The sequence below is a fragment of the Apis mellifera genome, linkage group LG11 (genome assembly GCF_003254395.2).
Source record: "Apis mellifera strain DH4 linkage group LG11, Amel_HAv3.1, whole genome shotgun sequence".
Lineage (NCBI taxonomy): Eukaryota > Metazoa > Arthropoda > Insecta > Hymenoptera > Apidae > Apis > Apis mellifera.
In genome coordinates, this window is record NC_037648.1 from 12,144,924 (window position 1) to 12,167,907 (window position 22,984).

Genomic DNA, 22,984 nt, shown 5'->3' on the forward strand with positions numbered 1-22,984 from the left:
TCACTACCGCTTCCCTGTTTCGCTGATGAAAACTGTCGGTTTGTTCCAGATACCAGGTAGAACCATGCGGTTCGTCGGCCCGGTACCAGGGCTCTCATGAATGGAGGAGGGTTCGCCAGGATCGATGAAGAGGGCGTGCCTTCAGGAGAGGATTGGTATCCGTGACGTTTTCAACCCCACCTGAGAAGGCCGCAAACGGAGTGCACGTGCTCGATTACGTCACAAGGATAGCCGGGAACGGAGAGTAAAGCCATTCAGTGATCCTGCCTTGGGCCGCTCGACTCGGTCCTGCGACTCTACTTCCGCTTGTGACCGTAACCGTATGATAATTAACATCAACGTTGCGGTAAGAGTCGCTGCCCTCGCTCTTTCTTTCTCTCGTTTTTTTAATTACGGAACGAGGAGAGATTCTTTGATATATATATATATATTATTCTTTCGACAGAATTTTTCTTTCCCTTTTGTTCTTTCCTATTTTCTTTTTCTTATTATTATCATTTTTAGAATTTTAGAACGGTTAAATTATTCCCACGCGTATAATTCCGCGATTCCCATCTATTTCCAAACTTCTCGTAAATGTCACTCTCGTCCTTGGAATTTTATCGGTCCTATAATTAGTCGCCACGCCCGATTACCCACCCTTGCTCTTCGCCGCTTCGACACGAACTCCTCTCCAAAAAAAAAACGTTGCTTCAGCCCCTTTCGAGTAAAATATAGACACATATATACATGTATATATATATATCGTGGAGCAAACGAACGTTTCAATTCCACGCATCGAGTCTTCTTCCACGACTCTTCATCTCGCAAAGTGTCATCGGTTCTCGAAGAGATCGATCGTCCCAAATACGGTTCGCCCTATACGTTTCATCTCCACCCCTCGAGTAACGACGAGGGGGTAGCTTCCTCTAGCTCCTATTTCTCGAGAAATTAATCGGACGATCTCGATCGTCTCGTCGCTCGATGTCAACGTCGAGGCGAACGTTTAAACAACACCTCGTATTAAATTCCTCGCCTCGAATCTGTATCTGCCGCGAGGGGTCAATAGAAGGAAAAGGGGGGCATGGACGGGTGCAGTGAGAGGAGCGGGATGGGTTTAAATCGATGGATGGAACCCCCCTCCTAGTAACCCTGACCCACAGTTCTGGCAGACGAGGTCCCAGCCCTTCGAGGGAATGCCCCATTGTGCCACGGAAACCCCCGTTTCTTCCTCGCCTCCACGGACGTTTGAATTGGCCTTTAGGGCGATTGTAGCTTTCGAGCACGCGCTGGACCCCGTAGCGCGCGCACACACACACGCATACACGCACGCACGCACGCACACATCTCGTCGATCACCCCTTGGCGCACGGACACTCGCCCTTTAACACCCTTCCCGTGCAAGGTTTCCTGGACGAGTTTCGGTCTACGGACCCCACGGTGTCCTTTTTCTGGGACACTCGGCCAATCACCTCTTTCACGATCAAAATTATCAGTATTTCCGACTCGGGCAACATCCCTCCATTGTTGTTTACTCTCCTCGCCCCTTCATATATATATATATATTCGTATCTTCTTCGAAAATGGACAATGGCTCGTTAAAGAGACTTTGTTGTAAACTTTTTTTTTTCACTGGAAAGAGTTTCGTTCGGGCGATAGTTTGGAAGTTAGACAGATATTTGTTTGAAATAAATTTATCAATGAAACCGTTCCAACGGTTATCAATGAAAATTCTCGAGACGATTCCTCGGACAAATCACGCGAACCTTCCGCCCAAGTTTTTCCTCTCTTAACTCGTTCACACGATAAATTGTATATATAAAACGAATCGATCCGAGATCGAAAAGAAGGGTTTCGTCGTTTCTCGGTGGCTTCCTTGGTGGCCGAGCATCGATCAAAGATCCGCGCCGATATTAGTCAGAGCATCCCATATGTCCCTTTTTACACGCGAGGAAAAAGTATGGAAGTGGGGTGGGTTTCTTGATTATGCGAATATCTACAGACAATGGAACCCCAACGTCAGCTGCTCCCCGGATATCACGGGGTCGGTACACCCTCCGCGAAATAAGCAATAAGTTATGGTGGGACTGACGAACCCCCCGCGGCACCCCCCTACCACTCCGCGTACCAACACCACCCCAACCCACCCCCCTGATCGTGGGTCCATAGGACGAGTAGTATCGTTCCATAGTATAGTTTCGACGCTCATCAAGCTCAGTTCGCATTGCGACGTGCATCGCGGAGCGTGTGCTCGCCTACGCGTTTTTTTTCCCAACCCTCCTCCCCCTCCCTCCTCTATCTCTCTCTCTCTCTCTCTCCCCCCTCGCGCGTGCTCTCCCGATATTATCGAACGTTCAATCGGTACGTGGACGTGCATCGAATGCGAATATACTTAGCCATCGACACGTTGGAAACATAGTTCGAGGCCGATTATAAAACACAATTCGTGGGGAGGGGGAAGAGGTCGTTTATTTGCTGCTGGTGAATGGTGTTGCGTATTATCGTATATATATATATGTTTAATTATTACGTTCTATTATCGTCCTATTGTTTCATTTTATTCCTTGTTATTATTGCTTCTTTTATAGTTTGGATTATTTCTTTTTTTCCTTTTTTTTCTTTTTTTTTTTTTTTTTTTTTCCTCAATTTCGAGGAGATCGCATCGCTGCAACGTTGAAATCATGGTGTACACGTACGGTAATTCGATGGTTGATAAATTGTTGATCGATCAAGAGCGAGGGAAGAAGGTGAGAAGAAGGGTGAGAAGAGGAAGACAGTGAATATCTCGGAACTGTGGATTAGCCGGAGGGGAAGGAAGAAGTGAAATGATGGTGGAAAAGAACAAGAGAAGCGTGAGTCTGTGCTCCTTGCGTTCACTGCGGGCTTCCATGTGCCAACTTTTCAAAATTCATAAGGCACGCGGTGAATGCCAAGAGCGGACCAAATTCAACGTTCCCTATCGCGATTAACGACGATCGATCGTCGTCGTTTCACGGACCTGTCGTCTTAAGGATATCTCGCCCAATTTTACCATGCTCGTTGCTTTCGCTGCGACAGGTCAGTAACCGAGTTGAAATTTCCATGTCTGCGATTTTGATTTCATCGTCGAGTTTTCGATCGTCGATTTTTCTTTTTTTCTTTTTTTCTTTTTTCTCTCTCTCTGAATCCCCTTAACGTGATAACGTGATTAAAAGTAGAACCAGTGAAAAGTAGAAATAGATTTGAATGATTTCGAGTAGAGAATTCGTGTAGAAAGAATCCTTTCTTTTCTTTCTTTTTTCTTTTTCACGTTACATTTTTATATCCTGCTAGACCCGTCGTAGTAATTTGATCGATCTTGTCTTGCGTAGATCTTTCAGTTTGTTTAAAAGTGAAACTTTCGGTTGTCGTCGAGTGATATCATGTACAGTAAACGAATCCTCTTCAACTGTGTACATATGCATTCTTTTTAACAATAAAAATTAAGACATCGTTTACCTCCGTCTGTTGTGTACCTGCGTCTCTCAATCATTTCTCCATCACGATTCTCTCTCTCTCTCTTTATTTTTTCTTTCTCTATCTATTCCCTAACCAACTAACCACATTCAGGTAAGAAACCTTGAATTTTCCATCTCATCCATCGAAGGACATCAAACGTCCAATAATTTTTTTTTAACTCTACGAATCAAAAGAGAGATGCAATCTCTCCTAGTAGAAATTACAGCGTTCCTTCGATTCCTTCCCTCTCCTCCCCTCGATTTTTTTTCGTTTCCACGAACGCACGACTCCCCTGAAACGCATCTCCATCCCTCAAGGACGCCACCCACCCAACGGATACACAAAGGAGGCTCCATCTGCATCCAACTGCTCGCCTCCGATTCTCTCAATTTTCTCAAGGACAAACCTCTTCGATCGCGAAACAGCCACGATCGCGCGAGGGAGGGAAAGGTTTTGGCAATCGTTTTAAGTGTCCCAGAGAGAGCTGCGTCGAAGGGACGGCTTAAAGCACCCGGCACCCGGCTAAATGGAAATTGGGGAATTCCCGAACGTAGGGCGAAAACGGGTGCTCTTGTATCGACCGAGTCCTCGTCCGCGGGACGGGCAAATGCGGGAGCGGGGAGGGAGGGGGTGGACGGAGGTTTAAGGGTGGACGTACGTTGCCTGGCAACCCATCCCTTCTCGCAGCATCCCCTCTGGACCCGCCGCCACCACCAGCGACGATGCCACGTTACCAATACCGACTATATATATATATGCTGCCGCTTCTCTCTCCGCCAGCGCGGACCTCGATTTTCCACTCTGCCCCGTCTTCTCCACTCCCCTTTCTCTTTCTCTTTCTCTTTCCACGGCGTGCCTTCCTTCTCTCTTTCTCTCCTTCGGACCGTACACTCGACGCAGCTTCGTCCATTATTCAGGCCCCCCCCTCCGATGCTCAACCACTGTCCCTTTTCGTCGGTTTCTCGGTTTCCACCTGTCTGGGATCCCGTTTCTTTCCTTTCCCATTTTTCCACGAGCAGGAGAAGGGCAGGGGGATCTTGGACGAGTATAACGGACGGGAAGGCGAATTTAGAAGCGACGGGGACAGTCGGTAAATTAGGAAGTAAGGTGTTACGTAATGAAAGTAGTGCGAATGTAGCGATTTTTCTTAATGGAATGTAGATCTTTTTTTTTTTATTGTTAATATTATCATTAGAAAAAGTTTTTTTCTACGAGTATGGAGAGTGTAGTGTGAAATTAGAAAACGTAGCGGTCGAGATTTAAATAGAATTTTTGGAAACGTGAGTGGACATTTTTTTTCGAAAGACCAAGATAATAATTCAATCGTTGAATTATAAATTTAAGGAATATAGATTTTTTTCTTTAGTTATTATAGAGACTTTATCTTGTAAGAGAAGAGAATAATAGGAAGTTAAAAAAAAAAAAAAAGGAAAAGTTGTAAAATAAAAATAAAATATTCCGTAAATACGAGGAAAATAACAATGCAAATACACGCAGAATAATTGAGCCTCGAGTCGAATCGCTCTTAGCTAAGAAGAGATTATTTTTCTCGAGAAACACGAGAATTATAAATAAAAATAGCGCGAGAGATTTTCGAGGATATAATTTTATAAATATCACGTCACGCTGTTCAAGAGTCAACCTCCATCGTCCGATATCGACGAGTCTATCTTTGCTCCTCGCCGGGAGTAACGATTATTAATGACGCGAGACTCTCGCCGTCGTCGTCGTCGTCGTCGTCGTCGTCGTTGCAAGGAACCAATTGCATCTTACAATTGGATCATAGACGCGCGTAGACTTGGAACGATCGAATTGCGCTGCCTCGTTATGTCACGATTAATCAACAGTTATAATTAAGATCCGAGAATTTAATCGTACACGTAACACGACGTAACACGTATATACGAGGTGTATGACCGATTTATTTATAACATAACGGCACGACGAAACGTCGTTTAATTGCACGATGTAATGAACGAGCGTGCGTAATCCGATTGCTTTTTTTCACATTCTTTTCATCGAATAAAAAAAAAACCTACGTAAACGTGCCGCTTCTAAATACACTTTCACCCAAAGTTTTCCAACCACAGAGCTCGTCCAACCACCCTCCTCTTTCGCGCTTTTCAACGAATCGGATTGAACGATCGCCGGATTGATCACGCAATAAAGTGTAATCCGAGGGAATGCTTGTTTTTTCTCAAGGTTTTTCCCTTCCTGGTTCCAATTTTCGCTTTAAGAGAAACTTTTGAATCAACGAAATACACCTTTTTTAAAAATATATCAATAAGTTTCTTTTTCTTTGTAAAATTCTTAACTCTGGTAGATAGAATTTCCTATTCTAAAAAAGAATCCTTAATTTCAACGTCAAACGTTTTAAAAATTGAACAATTAGTCTCCGAATAAAGTCGATTCGTTTCAAGTTCTACGATCGATCGCATAGTCTCTCGCTACGACAGAATCCGCGAAGAGTCGCAAAAAAAAAAAGAAACACCCCGTATTGCAAGCTTTATCTCGCGAGATGGTAAATACCTCGTCAAAAGAAAATGTTATCGCGCGCAGTGCGGGCGAAAGTGCTCGTGACGAGCGCGATCAGCCTCCCTCGTCATCAATCAAATCCTTCCTCAAGGTGAAAGCACGCCCTCCTTATCTCTTCCTCCTAGAAGCAACGAGCAATCGTGGCAGATGGTTAAAAGTGGCTCTCTCTCTCTCTGTATAAACCGAAACTCGAATACCTTCGTTCCTTCGACAAAGGGTAAGGCGGTAAAAGTAAAACGCGTATTATCATTTTTCCACCCTTGACCAAAAACCTCGGATCCAATCCTCTCTCCAGCCCCTCTTTGAGGCTCCGACAAAGAAATTCAGATGAAGGTCACTTTACCGATAGAAAGAGGCCTCGTGTGTTGAAATAAGAGCCGAGAGAGAGGAGAGGGACGTGCGACGAAACAAGAGTCGTCCATAAAGGGGTGGCGTTCCGCTCTCACCCTCTCCTATTCCGCCTCGAACGGCGAATAAATTTCATTCAGGTGACACGCTCTCCTCGCCAGAGAGAGAGAGAGAGAGAGCCGCGCTTCGATACCGCGCTTGATTGCAAATTAGTTGATTTTATGCGACCGTGGAGCCCGATTAACATCCCGTCCCTTTCGAGTGGATCCCCGCCTCCTCCCCCCTTTCCCCCTTTCCCCAATCGATTTACACGAGATGTTACTTTTTTCGAGGAGTTTTCGAGTAGGAAACTGTAGGAGTCAGATCGGTACGGGAGAAGGGAAGTTGATTCATTCTTTGCGAGGAGGGGGTGAGGGAAAGAGACGGAGAAGGAGGAGATAAATGGATGTGGAAAGTGCGCGCAGAGAGTTGGAGCGCGATGAGAAAACGCGTTGGGAACAATTTGCTCTTGCGAGAGAGGCGAGAAGAAGCGGTTATATCTGTGTATTATATCGGGGAAAGTTGTAAGAATGGTGCGGGTTCCCGATGCGCAGGCATCGTTGCGGAAGAGATACAGAGATATCTCTTTTTTTCTCTTTTTCTTTTTCCAACGTTGTATTCTTCGAAGAGAGAGGTTGAAGAGAACGGAACGGAACGGCGATAAAAAAAAGGAAAAAGTTGTTCGTTTCGAAACTTCTCTCCCTCTGGGTCAACGTCACGCCATTTTTTCCCCTTTTCTCTCTCTCTCTCTCTCTCTCTTTCTATCTCTCTTAAATATCGGAATTTTAAATATTGGAAAAGTAGGTTGTTCGTCGCGTTGAGAATCGGACGGGAGAGACATCGATAACAGGGGATGATATCGCGATAGCGAGCTTTTAATTACATCGTTTCGAGCCGCTTCCACGGTTGCATCCGGATAGATGAATATTTATCAATCCCTTCCCTCCTCCCATTCCCCTCCTGGCCGCATTCTGAAATCTAATCGTGGAAAGTGGGGGAGGGAATCTCGGTAACGTAACGCAAGCCATGTAAGCCTGATGTTTACCAACTCCTCCTTCCCGGGTCCTTCAACTTTTCCTTCCATCCGTTTCCACGCCACGTAATCGCGCGAATTATCGGCGTATCCTCCTGCGTTCCGCCCGACTATTTCGCATTTCGTTTCCTGGCGGAGGGAAGGCGATTGCACACGCGGTGGAAATCACAAACCGAATCGCGACTCGTCGTCGTCGTCTATAATTCATCGGATTTACTCCGACGTGAAGCTGATTCTACGGCGGTCAGCGAGGAAAAAAGAAAAGAAGAGAAAGGAAAGGAATAAATAGATAAACGAATTCGTTCCGTTTTCCAGAAGGGAATTGGAATTTTTAAACCAGCTTCAAAAAGTACGCAGATGTATCGAGATGTATCTCTCTGTTACCTTCGCGGTTTCCGGTGTAACGGCTCTATTCTTCTCTTCGCGGATTTCCATCAAATAATCATTCGATCCTAATGCCGTCACCTCGACCGAGAACCGACACCGTTCTCCTCTCCCTCTCCCTTTCCCTCTCTCCTTGCTCCAGAGTCTGAAAGCACTCGAAACGCGCAAACAGAAGGAACCTGTACAACGGAGGAGGCGAAGAAGAAACCCGTGGAGAGAGAAAAAGGGAGGGGGGAGGAGGGAGGGGGAAAAAAAAAGGAGAAGAAGAAGAAAAAAAAAGATCGAGCCGAGAAAGAGTAGAGAAGGAGAGACGGGACAAAAGGGAAAGATGGAAAAGGAGAGGAAAAGAAACGAACGAGGGAGGGAGACTCCGCGAGGAGAGGGTTAGGCAAACGCGGATACGAGGGGTGCACGAGGAGAGAAGTGAAAAGGGAGGAGAGAGAGAGAGAAAGAGAGAGAGAGAATCACGTGGGAAAGGGGAAAAGGCGAGATACGGGGAGAGATCAATACGAGGTCGCTAGGCAACGAGCCTCCGGCGATCTCAGTCCGGGTAGACAGGGTGCCGCCACCAACCCCTGAAGCCACCCACCACCAACCACCCTCCGAACCAACCGACCTGCCTCTGAATATACCCCGCTGCTCACCTCTCATCCCACTCGCTCCTCTCATCCCACCGTGTTTTTCATCCTATCCGCTCTCTCTCTTCGTTTCTCTCACTCTCCCTCTCCCTCTTCCCGCGTCTTTACGTTTCTCTACGCGTTTGCCCCCGCCTCCTGCGACCCCTCGTCCACGACCCATCCTATCTCCTGCGAACGTACGCCGCCTTCGAAATCTTCCCCTGCACCTGGCTGCGAGCCTCTTGATACCGTTTCCAATATTTACGATAACCGTTTGCATAGGAATCTCGATTTTGCGGCGGATACGATTTTGCGGCTCGAAAGGAAGAAGCAGAAGAACGGCGAGAAGAGAGAGAAGAGGCGTCGTATCGGGAATCGGCGTCCACAGGTGGATGGATAAGCTTGGCCGGGTCTTCTTCTTCCTCCTCCTCACCTGTGTCCCCTGCCTTGCCATTTCTTTCTCCTCTTTCTCCTCACCCTCCTCCGCCTTTGTATCGCGGCTAACATTCTTCCGTTACCCTTAGGCGACCGGCTTTTTTAGCCGAGGCTCGTTTGAAGATTTTCACAAAGACGGTTGGACGGTTGATTGATCGTCAGACAAGAGGAGGATCCTCGAGCCTATGACCCGGATGTATAGACACCTGTTGTAGTGCTACGTGCGAAACGGTCCTGGAAACCCTCGTTTCGTCTTTCGATCGGCCAAAGTGTTTGCTCGCTCTTCTTTTTCTTCCTTTTTTTTTTTTAAACTTCGAAGAAGTTATCGATTCTGAATTGTTCCTGACGAAAGAAAGAACGGACGAAAGTTTCGATTTTCAATTTATTCTTTTGTTACACGACGCATCTTCGAATTAATCCTCGAACTCTAATATCGTGGACGAGGAGATTGCACAAGCGACAAGCGATAAAATAAACGATTAAATCCTTATAGGACGATCGATTTAATCGGACAATTGGCAGATCATGGCCGTGCCTCGAAGTATCCAGTGCTCCGGATCTCGATCCGTCGGCAGCCATATGGCGATTACGAAGTTGGTCGAATGGCCGGTGGTCGATAGGATGCCTCTTCTCTCCATGGTTTTGTACACCGGGCAGGTGTACGTGTGCCTTTCGCGTATGTTCTCCTTCTTCATCGGTATTAGCCATATCTGACGAAACAAATACAAAAGAGATAATATCTCAAGGGAGATAGAATAAAAATTTCTCTCCTTCTTTTCAAACCAATCATTCTTCTGACTAACTCCAATTAACTCTTGTACGATTGTAAATTGTATTCGAGAATTGTTTCTGAATCTTTATTATCGGGGCAAGAGATAGAAAAGGATTGGGAAGAATACTCACGAAAGGGACATCGTCGTACAAAATTTTCGGGAACGATTCGTCGAGTTGCATCGTGTCCAAATTGAAACGGGCTCCGTCCAGGAACAAGCCGTAAATGTAGACGCCATCGTCCGGCGGCGTGTCGAATTCTTTCTTCTTCAGAGGTTCGAAATCGTAGACGAGCAGATCTATCGGTATCTTGTATTTCCTCGCGTAATTCTGACGCGCGCCCGTGAGGAACGCTTGAGTGAAATAGAAACCGGAGATCCAAAATGTCGTCGGTTGCCCCTCCACGAACCACTTCTACAAGGGAAATCGAATAATGTATTTCTTTCCCCGTTTTGAGTTCGTTTAAATTATTTTCGTTATTAAGAGTTTCTTCTTTTTTTATAAACGATTGCGATTTTAATCTTCTTTCTTAATTGATTTCCAAAGTCAGTTTAAAACCAGAATTTCCTTCTAATTTATATCTTGTTTTCTTGTTAATTTTCGTTAAAGTGAGATATAACGTAATAACGAAAACAATCAAGAGCTGATCGAAAGCACGCGAGATACATACCTGGAGAAAAACGAGCCTGTTCAAGAAATCTTGAATGTAACTGCCAAGCGGCTTCAACGACGGATAAGAATGAAGCATCCACATATTTGGTATCTTTCCCGTGATTATCGATACGTACACCTCCTCGAGATCCGGTGTCATGATCACCAGACCTTAGATCAAGTTCAGCGGTCGTGAAAAATCGATAGAAACACACAGGTGTGCATAAACCTGTCCCAACCCTTACACCCAACCCGTTTACCTTTGATCGCCTTCTGAACGTTTATGAGGCTACTCCTGATCGTTTGCAGAAGCTTGTTGAATCTTCCCATTTCCTGCACCAGCACCGTGTTCATGCTTTGCTCGTACAACGTCGGATATCTCTCGAGCGCAACGTCTAGATCGAAGTCGTCGGGCAACTTTGACAGAATATCGGACGCTATACCGTAGACGACGTCGTCGGGCGATATTCCTTCCTCGTCTACCTCCGTTTCCGTGGTGTCCTAATTGGAGGACGGTGGAACACACAGGGCCTCGTTAGTGGTCCGCACGATTCGTCACGCGGAATACATTTAAGGAATCCCATTATATTTTGCGAAATGCGAGACGAGGCAGCAACAACAACAACCATCCGTACAACCCTTAACCCTCGTCTCGAAATTAATGAACGAAGATAACGAACGCGCTTCCCCTCGATCGTGTTTCTTATATTTCTCTACGCGTTTCCTTTCTTATAGTTAGAATTAAACACAGAAAGAGGATACGAGAATTGTTAAAGAATTTTTAAAAATTACCTTTATTCTTCTTCTTAAACTCCTCGGCTAACGATAGCGATATATAAATATAACACGAATGATACACGGTAAAGAAAAAGAATGAATCTCGAAAATTTTACTTACCTTGATGTCCTGAATAATCTGAATGGAACAGGATAAAAAAAGTTACGTGTCATCGTGTCGAATATCGTGATCGATTCTCACCTGCGTTGCCAACAGCGAGGTGAACATCAAGCTAGTCTCCTGTTGATCCTTAATGATATCCGCGTTGTCGTGCATCCCGAAGATGCTCGGTGTGGTGGTCAACGGGAAAGTTCTGATATACTCGAGAAATTTCTCGTGTTCGTAGACTTCGGGTATGTAATAAATACCACTCTCGTCGAATTGGTATTCCTTTACCTCGAGGACCTCCACGCGATAGTATCTGTCGAGGATCGTGTTCAACGTTCTCCTGTCCCATTCGTCCGTCACCCGACCGCCATAATTACACTCGCCTATAGAATCGGTCGAGGAGATCGCTCGCAATTATTTCGAGTCGAAAATATGGAAAGGAAAATAATTTTCGACAAATTAATTTTTTCAAAATAATTCTCAACAGACATACGATACCGGTCAAGTATTTCAACGCGGTGAATTGAACGTCATCGTATTGATCGAGCAAGATTTTCAACTGCAGAGCGCTGATCCGCAAATCAGTCTCGTTGAATTCGTACTGATTGTTCCAACCGATCGGTCCAAATTTCCTCCGCTCTTGGACGATCGCGTGGAAGAAACTGAGGGAGAACAGTAGCTTCTTGAACACCTCCGACTGCTTGCACGCCTCGAAGAAATCCTCGTCGCATATCGGGTCCTTGAAAAAGAAAAAGAAAACTTCGTAGAGGCGGATCTAATTTAATCTTTGATCTAATCTCCCGTTACCAGTAAGAAGGATCTGATTATATTCGCTCTCAACCCTTTCGGCGGCTCGTTCGTCATTTTGACGCCATTCTGAAGAATGGTGACTGGGAAATACTCGACCGGGTAACTGGTCAGCCACAAACGAAAGTCGGGATGCACGGTTTCTCGGGTGAAAGCTTCGCAGATCTGGAAATAACGGAAGAGAAGAAAAAAAAAAAAAAAAGAGGAAAGAAATCATTCCCTCTCGTCCATTATTATTATCATTATGGTGTTATTGAAACGGTCGATCCGAACGGTTCACCGACACACCCTTTCCAACATTGGCATAAAACTTTTGGCAAGGTGACAATTCTGGAGGACGACCCAGGTGCCGTTCTTCACCCCCTCGTCTATGAGATTCTCGGCAATCACTTCTTGCCCTTGACCCAATGAAAGGGAGAAGAGGCGGTTCGTCCCGAAACCCTGGTCGTCCGCGAATTTCAGTAGAATCGCCATGGGATCGGCGCCAGGCGTCAACACGAATATGAGGGGAATACAGGAGTGCGAATCGGCGAAAGACGAGATCAGGTCGAAGGGCGGCGGCTCGATGTACTGAGGTCCCATTTGCTCTACCAGAAATTAAATCGTTCCGTTTTATATTCGAGTTTCCATCGCTTGGATAATACGACCGTATATGGATCGTATCTCGTTTTATTCGTTCCGTTCTTTTTTTTCTTCTCTCCTCGAGAACTCATAGAGAGATATTTCGATTTCAGCAATTTCTTTTTTTTTTATTATTTTCTCTTTTCATATACGAATTAAACGCTCTAATCTTTTCCTTTTTTGTAAAAATCGTGTCACGAACACGCTTCGCGATTTTGAAGAAAGATTCTTTCTTTCTTTCTTTCTTTTCTTTACCTAGCACGAATTTCTGAACGGCCGGCACCACTTTGTCAGGACGAATGCAACGCAGTATGATGATTCTCTCGAAACAGCTGATATGTTCATAAGGCTTGGGGAATGTTATAGTGTGAGGCTCCATATGATCGAATATGATTTTCCACTCGTCCAGATGCTTCTCGAAGTTGGATTTGAATTCCTTGAAAAAAAAAGAATCGTAGAGAATTTGACGAGGAGAAAAAGAGTCGATTCTCGATTTGGAAAAAGAAAAACAATTTCGATCGTACCTCGAAGCCTGGAACGCTGTCCAAACGGCACAACTCGTCCCATGATTTCCTTGGTAGCCAAGTAGTGGGATTTACGAAAGGATTCTCAAGGCTGACGCCTCCGGTCAACAGAAACATCCATTGGGGTATCGAGATTTTCCCCTGCTTGTAGAGCAAGTTTATCAAAAGGAGGAGGGAGAATAAAAGCTTGTCCTTCTCGAACAACGATCGACATATGTTCACGTAGAGGGAGTACGTGAAGTGTTTGGTGAGATCCTTGAGCCGTTGCTCTATTTCTTCCACGCGTTCCGTGTTGTCGATCGAGTTCTTGAAGAGATTCACGAACCAGATCAACGAGTATTGATACATCGGATCGATGTTGGCCAAAACAGCTGAGAAGAAAAGGAAGAAGACTCGAAGATTTTTCGAATTTTTTTCCGGAAAATAAAAAAGTGAGAAGGAATACCGATCGTGAAGAAGAGGACGGTGCTGTGTATAGCTATGGGCGTGTACTGCAATCTCGCGGCGTCGATAGATTTCTCCGTGATCTCGGCCACCCTCTGTTTCGCTTCGATTTCGTTGGCAAGATTTTTCGACGAGCTTAATATACTGATGGCCGTTTCATCCTCGAGGATATTCCCCTCCACGGTTTGCAGAACCCTGAGAATCTCGTCCTCGATCTCCTTCAATTTTCTGCGAGGGAAAATCGTTCGTTGCTGAATCGAAAGTTGACGATAAAACGAATACGAAGGTTAACGTACTTCTTGTTGGCCGCTCCCTGGATGATCAATAGATTCTTCTCGGCCTCCAAGTCGGGCCTCTCTTTGGCAACCACGATCCCGAGGAGCTGATCCTCGAGGCCTATCGGCGTGATCATAAAGTTCAACAGCGTCACCTTCACCACCACCTCTGGTAGATAATGTGGATTGCGCAATTTCGTCGTCATGTAAAATCTAAAAAGTAAAAAGTAGAAAAGCATCTAACTATACCCAAAGTAAAGATCGTATATATCCATTATATATACGATAAAAATTGTAGAAAAGAAAGGAAAAAATACCTGAAATTGTGAGAGTACTCGATAATAGAATCTCCGACCTTGATACACTCCGCGCCAGCAGATTTAAAGGTCTGTTTCATCAGAAGGGGTTCGAGGGCGGGATCGATCTCCTCGCCGATATTCTCCAACAAGACCGGCTGGCCGAACTGGATAGCGTTCTCCAAAACTCTCATGTAATCTTCCTGGGTCAATCTGATCACGTGGATGTTATTATCCTTCTCCATGTTCTTCACCCATTTGTTGGCCTGGCCCTGGGGATCGATCATCAACGGCCATCGGCGGGAATTCGTCACGATTATCGCGTTGTCGATGGAGAAGAGGTCGGTGGGCAGGCCGAAGATGATCCAGGAGCGTATCATAACCGAATCGCCAAGTATCGGGGCGAGCTCGTAATCCTTGGTGCAGATCACCTCCAAATTTGTGCAAATCTGCACCCAATTCTCGATCTGTTGCTGCCTGAACTGAGTGGTGAACACCCCCAGATAGGCGACGATCCCGGAACCGATCAGAATGTCGCCGGTCAGGGTGTAATAACGCACGCCCAACTCCTTGGCCGTATCGGACCATCTGGTGTACTCCCCTCCCAGCCGGCCGATCAGCTCCCTCGCCCTTCTCAATCTCGCCTCGCACACGTTCACCTCGTCCGTCATCGCCTGATACTCGGCCCTGCGTATCTTCAACAATTTCTCCACCTTCGCCAACCTGTCCCTCACCTCTTGAAGCTGAGCCCTCTTCAACGCCAATTGATCCATCGCCTCCTTGTAGTCGGCCTCCGCTATGGCCAGGGCCCTCCTCTTGGGCGCGACTATCTTCGCCACTTTGTCGTACTCGGACAACGCGAACACCCATTTGCACAGGCCCTCGCAAGCGGTCGACACTTGCCTTATCCTTTCCGGGTCGAAGTTAGGATTCGTTAATATCGTCGTGCGAATCTTCGTCATGATCCTCTCCGGGATGTTGTCCTTGTCGAAGTTGATCAGGGAATCGAGGAACTTTATGTCCGTCAGAATGCGAAGCGACGGCTTCCAATAATCCTCCACCACGTCGCCCTCCGGCGTTTTAACCTTTTCCGGTTTCACGTCCTGAACAGGGGCAGGAAAAAGAGATCGTTTCATTCGTAAGAGCGAATTATAAACGCGTTTTTTTTAAAGCGTTTATACCTTCAGAATGCAAATCGCCTCCATCACCAGTCGAACACCGGCCGGGGGACGTTTCATGGATTTCACTATTTGAATATCCTGAGGAGTGAGGGTTTGCAACGCTGCGTTCGCCGCGTTTAATATAGGCATCACCTCTTGCAGATCCGCGTCGCATTCCGCGCGTATGGCGTCCGCCTCGCTCGCCACTTCCTACGGATTCGATCGTTTTTCTTCATGACGAGGAAAAGAAAGAAAGAAAGGGACAGCCACGTTCGTGGAAGAATTTTTTTACGATGATCCATCGATGGAACAAGTTTTGAAGAAAATTAGGAAAAAGGTGCGAGAAAGCATGGTAAATAAAAATGTCAACGGCTTACCATGGCGGCCTCCTCGTCGCTCTTCACAATTAGCTCCAGGGCAGCCACTTCGTTGCTCTCCCTCTCGACATCGAGAAACATGGTTTCGACGTCCTTAGCGGCGATAAGAAGCTTGGGCTGTAGCGCGATTAAAATCTCTTGCATCTTCTCCACCTGCTTGTGGGTACTGTCCAACCTTTCCAACCCCGCCTCGTACCTCTTTTTCCCGTCCAGAGCCTCCTTCCTCTTCTTCGCGAGCAAATCCTTGAAAGTGTTGATGAGCTCGAGGTACGAGGTCGGGGTCACGTAGTTGTAACGCCTCGCCTTCTTGAGAAAGTCTTTGGTCAAGTCCTGGGTGGACGTGTGGAAGAATTGGCACATCTCGATGCAAGCGGCCCTCTCCTTCTGCGTCAGATCGATCTCGTCGAGGAATTTGGTTGCCACGGCCAGCAGGGCGTCCTCGGGCCAAGCTTGCATCCAGTCGATCGTGCAGCAACTGACCAGGGCGGGGAATTTTCGAATTCTCGCGCGGAAGTTCTCCCCGATCGGCGACATGCTCACTATCATGTGCAACTGTTCGCGAACGGTTTGCACGAAGAAATTGAACAACGCGATCGGGCTTCCGTCCGTCTGCACAGCCCTGTCCCTCTGCCGATCGATCACTCGCATCTTCTCGCATATCTCGGACAGCTCGTCGATGGCGAATATGTTGGGGACCTCGCCCGAGTTCAGTATATTGCTGATGTCCTCGAGGAATATCTCCTCTTTGATCTGCGTGTCCATGAAGAGGAATGCCGTGTGGAGCTCGGAGAACGCGCTCTTCCTCAGGATATCCTTCACGTCCTCGTGCCACTCGTGGATACCGTACACCTGGGATATCTCCACTTGGAACAATTCGTAATCGGAGATATGGGCCGCCAATTTGGTCATCGATTGACGCCCTGAACCGCCCACGCCGATCAACAGCGCGTGACCCCGGGGTTGCATCATTATGCGACTGATCTTCGACAGATGTTCGATGGCGAATCTGGAATATATGGAACGGCGATTATTTCGTCGCCTTCGAGGACAGATAATCGAGGATAGAATAAATGGAAACCTGAACAGGACGAGGTTCATCGGCGTCCTGGAGATCGAATTATACTCCTCGAGATATTCCTCGGCAACGAGGGTGAGGAAATCTAAATCTTTCACTTCGAGGTACAATTTTTTATCCGCGAAAGGATCGTGGAAGTCGCAGTAGATCAAATTTCGAAGTTCCATGTACGTCACCTGGACAATTCGAGGAACAGAGAAATGATTCAATTGTTTCCGGGGGAGGAAAGAAAACGTACCGTGCGACCTAATTTGATTAAATCTTGGAACAAGTTATCCAACTCATCGTCCATGTACATCCTCATGGTTAACCGTATCTGTTCGACGAGCCATTTAATGTCATTGTCGTCCACCAATCGATCGCCGTAAACTCGTAACACTTCGTGTACCCATTGCCGCTTTAAACTCGTCTTGAAAACGATTAAAGATCGATTAAAGAAACCGTTACATCCTAACTCGATTCTTAATCGAGATCCACTTTCTTTGCATCCTTACGATATAACGATCTCAAAAGAAAAATGTATTTAAGATTTTGTCGCATACGTACGGGGTCGGGGACGGTTTCGGGCGTGCAAAGTAACACTCCTTGGATCACCCTCGAGAAGTCTCGCAAGTTGAACAAATAATGGCATTTGGCGGGTGTCGGTAAAAGGTGTAACCTTGTCTCTTTGTAAACGTCCAGCGTGCCGCTCACGAAGTAATCGATACTGGGGAAGAAAAAGTCTTGAAACTCTCTGGTGACGAAGTACCAATTAACGATGCTCGTGAAAATGGTGTTGAGAACGTCGTCGGAGAACTCTGAGATTCCCAAGGTGACGAAATGCCTTTTGAATCGAGGCGTGCAATCCAATCCCGTGGACGGCGGCCCCATGGCGCAAATCAGCTGCACGTCCACCAAGTGTATGGGCGATATCTCCCTTAGATCGTACCACGTCCAATGGTCCAACCATTGCCTCAACAATTCTATAGGCGGTTGAGAGCCGAATTCCTCTTTCTGCGGCATCGAGACGTCGTCCACGAACACTATCCAATACTTGCCCGGCGGCGCCCCGTACAACCCCTTCTTCCGCCTGTCCAATTTGTTCATGATGATGTCTTGGGTCTGGTTGGCCGTCGTTTGTGCGGAGAATATGACGAACAGGGGTTTGTACGTGTCCGGGTCGTTCTTCTTCAACAGAAACTCCGTTATGTAGGAGGATTTGCCAGTTCCGGTCGGGCCAACGAGCAGCACGGGTTTCTGATGGCGGACCAACAATCGGAACAAGTGGAAGTAACGAACCGTCTCGATCGTCGGGACTATTATCTGATTGACCGGCATGTCTTTCGGTATCGGGGGGATATCTTGGAGATCGTCCGTCCACGGCCTCCACTTGCCCCTACCCTCCTTGATGAACTTGTAATCGAACACCAAACCCGTCAACGGCAAGTTTACCACGTACGGTTTCGACGGATTGATGATCTCCGCGATATTGAAACGTATTTTCACGTCCATCGGAAACTCTCGATCCGTCAACGCTCTGAACAGATCGCTGAACCATTCTCTATACTCGGTCGTTATTGTGCAGCCCATCGCCCAGATGCAGGAGAAGAAGAAGCAACCCTGGAAACAAAATCTCGACGATTTCGTCTCGACGCATAAGAGATATGTACATAGGAATATTTACCTCCACTTGCGCCCTCATGTCTAGATCTGTCATCATGTGGCAATACTTCTCGTCGTAGTAATCGTCGACGAAACAATCGAACAGATAAGTTGTGGATTTAACGAGATTGGCATCGGGCATCGTTATTATCTCCTGAAGAAGAGAAATATGATGAAGAATCTGAAAAATTGATACATCCTCTCTCTCTAACCTTGCACACGCGAACCAACTGCAAAAGGCAGGGGCAAAATCTCGAATACATTTCGTGCAAATGGTTTTTAAGATGATCGGTGAAGGAGGGTGGTAAAGTGTTGAGCCAAGAAACCAAGATTGGCATCCAGCCTAAACTGACCGGCTCCATGTATATCATCCCGCATCTCGAGACCGTGGCAGGTGACGCGACCTGTCAATTATCAAACCGTCTTCAAAGGAATAGAAAAGAAGAAAAAGAAAATAATCTCGATCACCTCCAAGTCCATAGGCTCGAAGATTAAGTTGGTGGTAGGAGCCAACTGGATAATTTCCCCTGAGGTGAGGCAAAGCTTTTTATTGTCGTCCAACACGGTGTTCATATTCTCGATCCAGAGGGCGTCGACCGGGCCGTCGAACACCAACCATTTCCTATTCAGATTGGTGGAAGTGGCGAAAGCCCTGTAACTGACAGCTAGGACACCGTCGGTCCATTCGTGCGAGGCAGGGTCGAACTGGCCGTATAATTGGCCCATCGTGATCGCCTTCGGGTTGATAACCGTTATCTCGACCCGGTGCTCGTTCATCAGCTTGCGATCCTCCAACAATCCAAGAGCGCCTGCGAGCATCCTGTAGGCCGAGGTTTTCCCGCCGAACGGCAGCCCGACGATCATGAAACCGTGCCTGACTATCATCATCTCGTATATCTGGTGTATCTTTTCCAAGAAGAAGTCGGTGCATTGGATGTTCGCTGCGGCGCAAGCGTCGAACGTGCAAGCGTTCAAGTGGGTGTAATCGGGGGGCGGGAGGACGACGCCGGGGAACAAGTCGGACGCGATACCCTCGAAAAGCGGGAGATCGTGCACCAAAAACTTGGGCAGATTCACGTCCATTATGCTTCTCAGCATGAGGATGTCTTCCGACTCCTCGGGATATCTGAGCTTCAGGTTGCCCGCGGCGATCAGCACGGACTTGACGGCCCTCATACCGTAATCGTAGTGGTGCTGGCTGCTCAACTGCTCGGAGCAGAGCCTGTAAGCCGTCACGATTTTAACTGCCAAAGGCCTGCCGTTGTAGAACCCGTACGAGTAGAGGGTGTTCTCGGCGATCAGCGCGTAGTCGGGCACCATCATCGTAACGGGGCGGAACAACGCCTTCAGATTGTCGGGCAGCTCGGATCTGCCCGCGTAACCGGGATTCATGGTAATGAAGATGGCGCAGGTCGGGTCCAGGAAGATCTCCGTGCCCTCGAAAATGATCTTCTCCGCCCCGCTTAATATTGCCCGTTGAATCGTCAGGATTTGTTGGGCGACCACCGACAAAACTTCCAAGTCGATTCGATTGAATTCGTCGAAGCAAGACCAAGCGCCGCAAGAGGCCAACCCTTTGAAGAATTTACCCAACGCGAGGTAATCCAAACCCTCGGAACAGTTGAACACGACGCACTGCTTGGCGACAGCCTTCGCGAGGTCCTTAGTCGTTTCCGTTTTGCCGGTTCCGGCGGGACCCTCCGGTGCCCCGCCCAGGTGAAGGTGCAGGGCACCGAACAACGTTCGATAGCATCGATCTGTCAACGGGGTGATCACCAGTCTCGAAGAATTGCCGAGATATTCGTAGCCGTAACGTAGCTTCGAATTTATCATGTAAGCCCACATGTTGTCCTCCTGCAAAACAAAAGAAAAGGATAAATTAATCTTATAATCGGGAAGAAATAATTTAATTGTGTTTTAATTTTGAGAAATTAGTATATTGATAGCAACTGACCAGCCAATAATAGCGCAAGTGGCACAACCATTTAAAGTCCGTGTTCTTCACCACGTTTTCCTTGCACAATCCCGCGAGAGTGTCTTTCCCGTGAACGTCCAACGTGACCAAAGCTTCTGCAATTATTATAATAATCGCGTTACAATACATTTTTATGATTAATTGACGAAAAGAGAAATAGAAGTTTGACCTAAGGTGATGCGATTCTGTTTCGTCAGCGTGCCTCTGATCAGCAATATGATCTCGTTCAACTCCCTCTGACACTGGTCCAAGTATTTGTTCAACCCTTCCACACCGAGCAACATGGACTGCTCTATGCGTAGAGTCCAGTACATTTTACCGACGCAGAGTATCGTTTGACCCGGCCAATCCAAAACCCACAACCTCCTCTCTTTCGTGGGATACGCCTGTATAGCTAGGTACACCTCGTTCCTTACGCTCAGCCTCATAATTCTTTCCAACTCGATCAACCATTTCTCTACTTGTCCTCTCGTAGCCAGAGTGGATATCGCCTCTATCAGGTCCACCTCTTCACCCTCCGTTGACCGCATTGCGAGCACTTCGAGATCTTCGTCGAACCTCAACGAATGTATTCCCTCGAAACACTTTCTCAAATGTGGTTGCACGCTGGAAGAATATAATTATATGTTCTTCTAGCGATTTTCTTACAGGAATATTGAAAGGTTCGATCGATCTCTTTTGAGATGAAAAGTTGTATTTCAAAAGTGGATTTTACCGAGTCGGATCCTTCGTCTCGGACAAAATTTCCAACAACTCGTCGTTGGACAGGAAGAAAAATCTCGGGAAGAAGAGACGTTTCCTCTCCAGATATTCGTTCAAACCCTTTTGGATATCCTCTAACAATCCGTAACTCTTCTTTAACCGCTCTAACATCTTGTCGATCTCGATGACCGCGAAAACTCTGGAATCAGCGTAAACAGTCTTCATGATGTCGCGCCAAGTTTTATCCACAGCCGAGAACTTCCTCCCCTCCTCCGGCATCTGTTGTTGAATATCCGGGGATGTGAAGATCGGCTCCAAGTACATCCAGATTGCTTGGACGCGGAGCCACTGGTCCAAAATATCTTGCAGCAAGTGCAACTTGAACTCCCATTTCCTAGGAAAGTTCGGTCGGATTAAATACTCGATCGATTTCAAATGTAACGAGAATGACAACCGATATTTAGTAAAAATATTTTATACTTCGTATCGATGGAGGATTTTATCGAATGAAATCGTATAAAATATTTATCAGTCGTCACGTTCTCGTAATTGATTAATCTTCTCACAGTATCCTTTCTTCGAACGGTTTTATGTTCGGCGAGTTCTTTATGGTAACCGTTCTAACGATGTGATCGTCCAGAAGAAGTTGTATATCGTCGACCCCAGCGATGACGTACGTGCCGGTGTCCTTGAAAGGATTGACGGTGAAACATAAATCGGCCCAATCCTTCTCCATCTTGTCCATAGCCTTCTCCAACGTGGCCTCCTTCGAGGCATTATCCGAGATGCTCTCGAACAGGCTGACGAGGGGGAGTAGCGCCATGTCGATGATCTTCGCCAACGTTAAATCGATATCCACTTTTATAGGAATATTTATGATGGCAGAAATTTGTTCCCAATGACGTTCCTTCAAAGCCGGATTGCCGAGGGTGTAAATGATCGGCATATTTTCCCTGAAGTCCTCTATTTTGTCCCGTACACCTGCCGCCAATTGTCTCAAAGCTGGCTCTTGAAAACTTCTCTCCAATTTGTAGATCATTCTGTTCGATTAAATCAACGGGAAGGATTATTCTCCATTTCTGAATAATCAGAAGATCAGAAATATTAGAAATACACCGACCTGAATGCTATCCCTACGTCGTTGTCAATTTCCTCGGGATAATACGTGCCGACCATCGAGTTCAACCATTTATCGTGCTTGGTCAAAAAGTCGCAAATCACGTCAAAGAGTTGCTTGTAGGGCTTTAATTGATCAGCGATCTGTTTGCGGCGCGGATATTGCGTTATCTCCCAGCCGAACGCAGCTTCCTCTTCGTTAAACTTATCGATCTTGTCCATGGCAGCGATCAAACGATTTTCCAAAACTTGCGCCCTCTTCTGATATTTGTAAACCTCAGCGATGTCTCCCCAATTTTCGATCTCGTCCACTTGTTTCGCGCAAGATTCCAACTCCTCCTCGAACTTAATATACCTAACTGGATTACAAACAAGGAAGAACATCGTCAATTTTATCTTTTATCTCGAATCTCCCTCTCTCGTTTTTTTTTTCATATCACTTTGAATCTAGCACACCTCTCAATGCCTGTTGAAATTCTAATGTCTTGTATCCAACGATGGATTCGTTTTCTTCCAAAATATGGGGTATTTTATGGTACCATTGAAACGTAATGTTATTGGTATATATCTCGTAATCCGTAATGCAATGGTAATTGGACAATATCAGGATATGCTCGATTATTTCGCGGAGTTTGTCCTCCAAATTCTTTAAAGTCACTTCTAAAATCATCTTGATAAAATTTTTAAGCACTATCAATTCGGCCGTATTATTGGGCGTGCTCAAAGCACGGTCAGATATCATTTGATATTGTTCTGCAACTCTGAAAATCGTTTATTTAATTTATTAATACAATGAATAAATTTTTTTTTTTTGATC

The 22,984-nt window shown here is 46.4% G+C and overlaps 2 protein-coding genes and 1 non-coding gene across 5 annotated transcripts; 1 reads left to right on the plus strand and 2 right to left on the minus strand.

Annotated features, from left to right (window-relative positions):
- The first annotated feature begins 2,840 nt into the window (after window positions 1-2,840).
- On the plus strand, window positions 2,841-2,917 carry Mir124 (microRNA 124). The gene has a single exon (NR_031510.1). It is a non-coding gene; the product is annotated as a microRNA 124 (primary transcript).
- A 4,796-nt stretch (window positions 2,918-7,713) lies between these two features.
- LOC410323 (dynein heavy chain 7, axonemal) lies at window positions 7,714-22,555 on the minus strand. Of its 3 annotated transcripts, XM_026443846.1 has the most exons (26): window positions 22,172-22,555; window positions 21,618-22,091; window positions 21,065-21,445; window positions 20,519-20,955; window positions 20,329-20,444; window positions 18,843-20,228; window positions 18,587-18,778; window positions 18,397-18,528; window positions 17,280-18,332; window positions 16,972-17,142; window positions 16,737-16,909; window positions 15,659-16,664; window positions 15,303-15,491; window positions 14,143-15,224; window positions 13,847-14,038; window positions 13,552-13,778; window positions 13,107-13,477; window positions 12,838-13,018; window positions 12,250-12,548; window positions 11,962-12,126; window positions 11,653-11,893; window positions 11,248-11,537; window positions 10,530-10,770; window positions 10,289-10,440; window positions 9,751-10,032; window positions 7,714-9,557 (listed from the first exon to the last, which is right to left on the minus strand). In XM_026443846.1, the coding sequence occupies exons 1-26, from the start codon at window positions 22,549-22,551 to the stop codon at window positions 9,351-9,353; spliced, it is 10,020 nt and encodes a 3,339-aa protein (XP_026299631.1). In that variant the 5' UTR covers window positions 22,552-22,555; the 3' UTR covers window positions 7,714-9,350. The 3 variants fall into 3 exon arrangements, with proteins under 3 accessions (XP_026299631.1, XP_026299630.1, XP_026299629.1); XM_026443845.1 differs by lacking the exons at window positions 21,065-21,445; window positions 21,618-22,091; window positions 22,172-22,555 and adding exons at window positions 11,062-11,088; window positions 11,167-11,184 and having other exon boundaries at window positions 20,519-21,027; XM_026443844.1 differs by lacking the exons at window positions 21,065-21,445; window positions 21,618-22,091; window positions 22,172-22,555 and adding exons at window positions 11,062-11,088; window positions 11,167-11,184 and having other exon boundaries at window positions 15,659-16,909; window positions 20,519-21,027.
- Window positions 22,552-22,932, minus strand: LOC113219109 (dynein heavy chain 7, axonemal-like). The gene has a single exon (XM_026443847.1). It carries the CDS (start codon window positions 22,907-22,909, stop codon window positions 22,604-22,606), a length of 306 nt encoding a protein of 101 aa, XP_026299632.1. The 5' UTR covers window positions 22,910-22,932; the 3' UTR covers window positions 22,552-22,603.
- Between the last annotated feature and the right edge of the window lie 52 nt (window positions 22,933-22,984).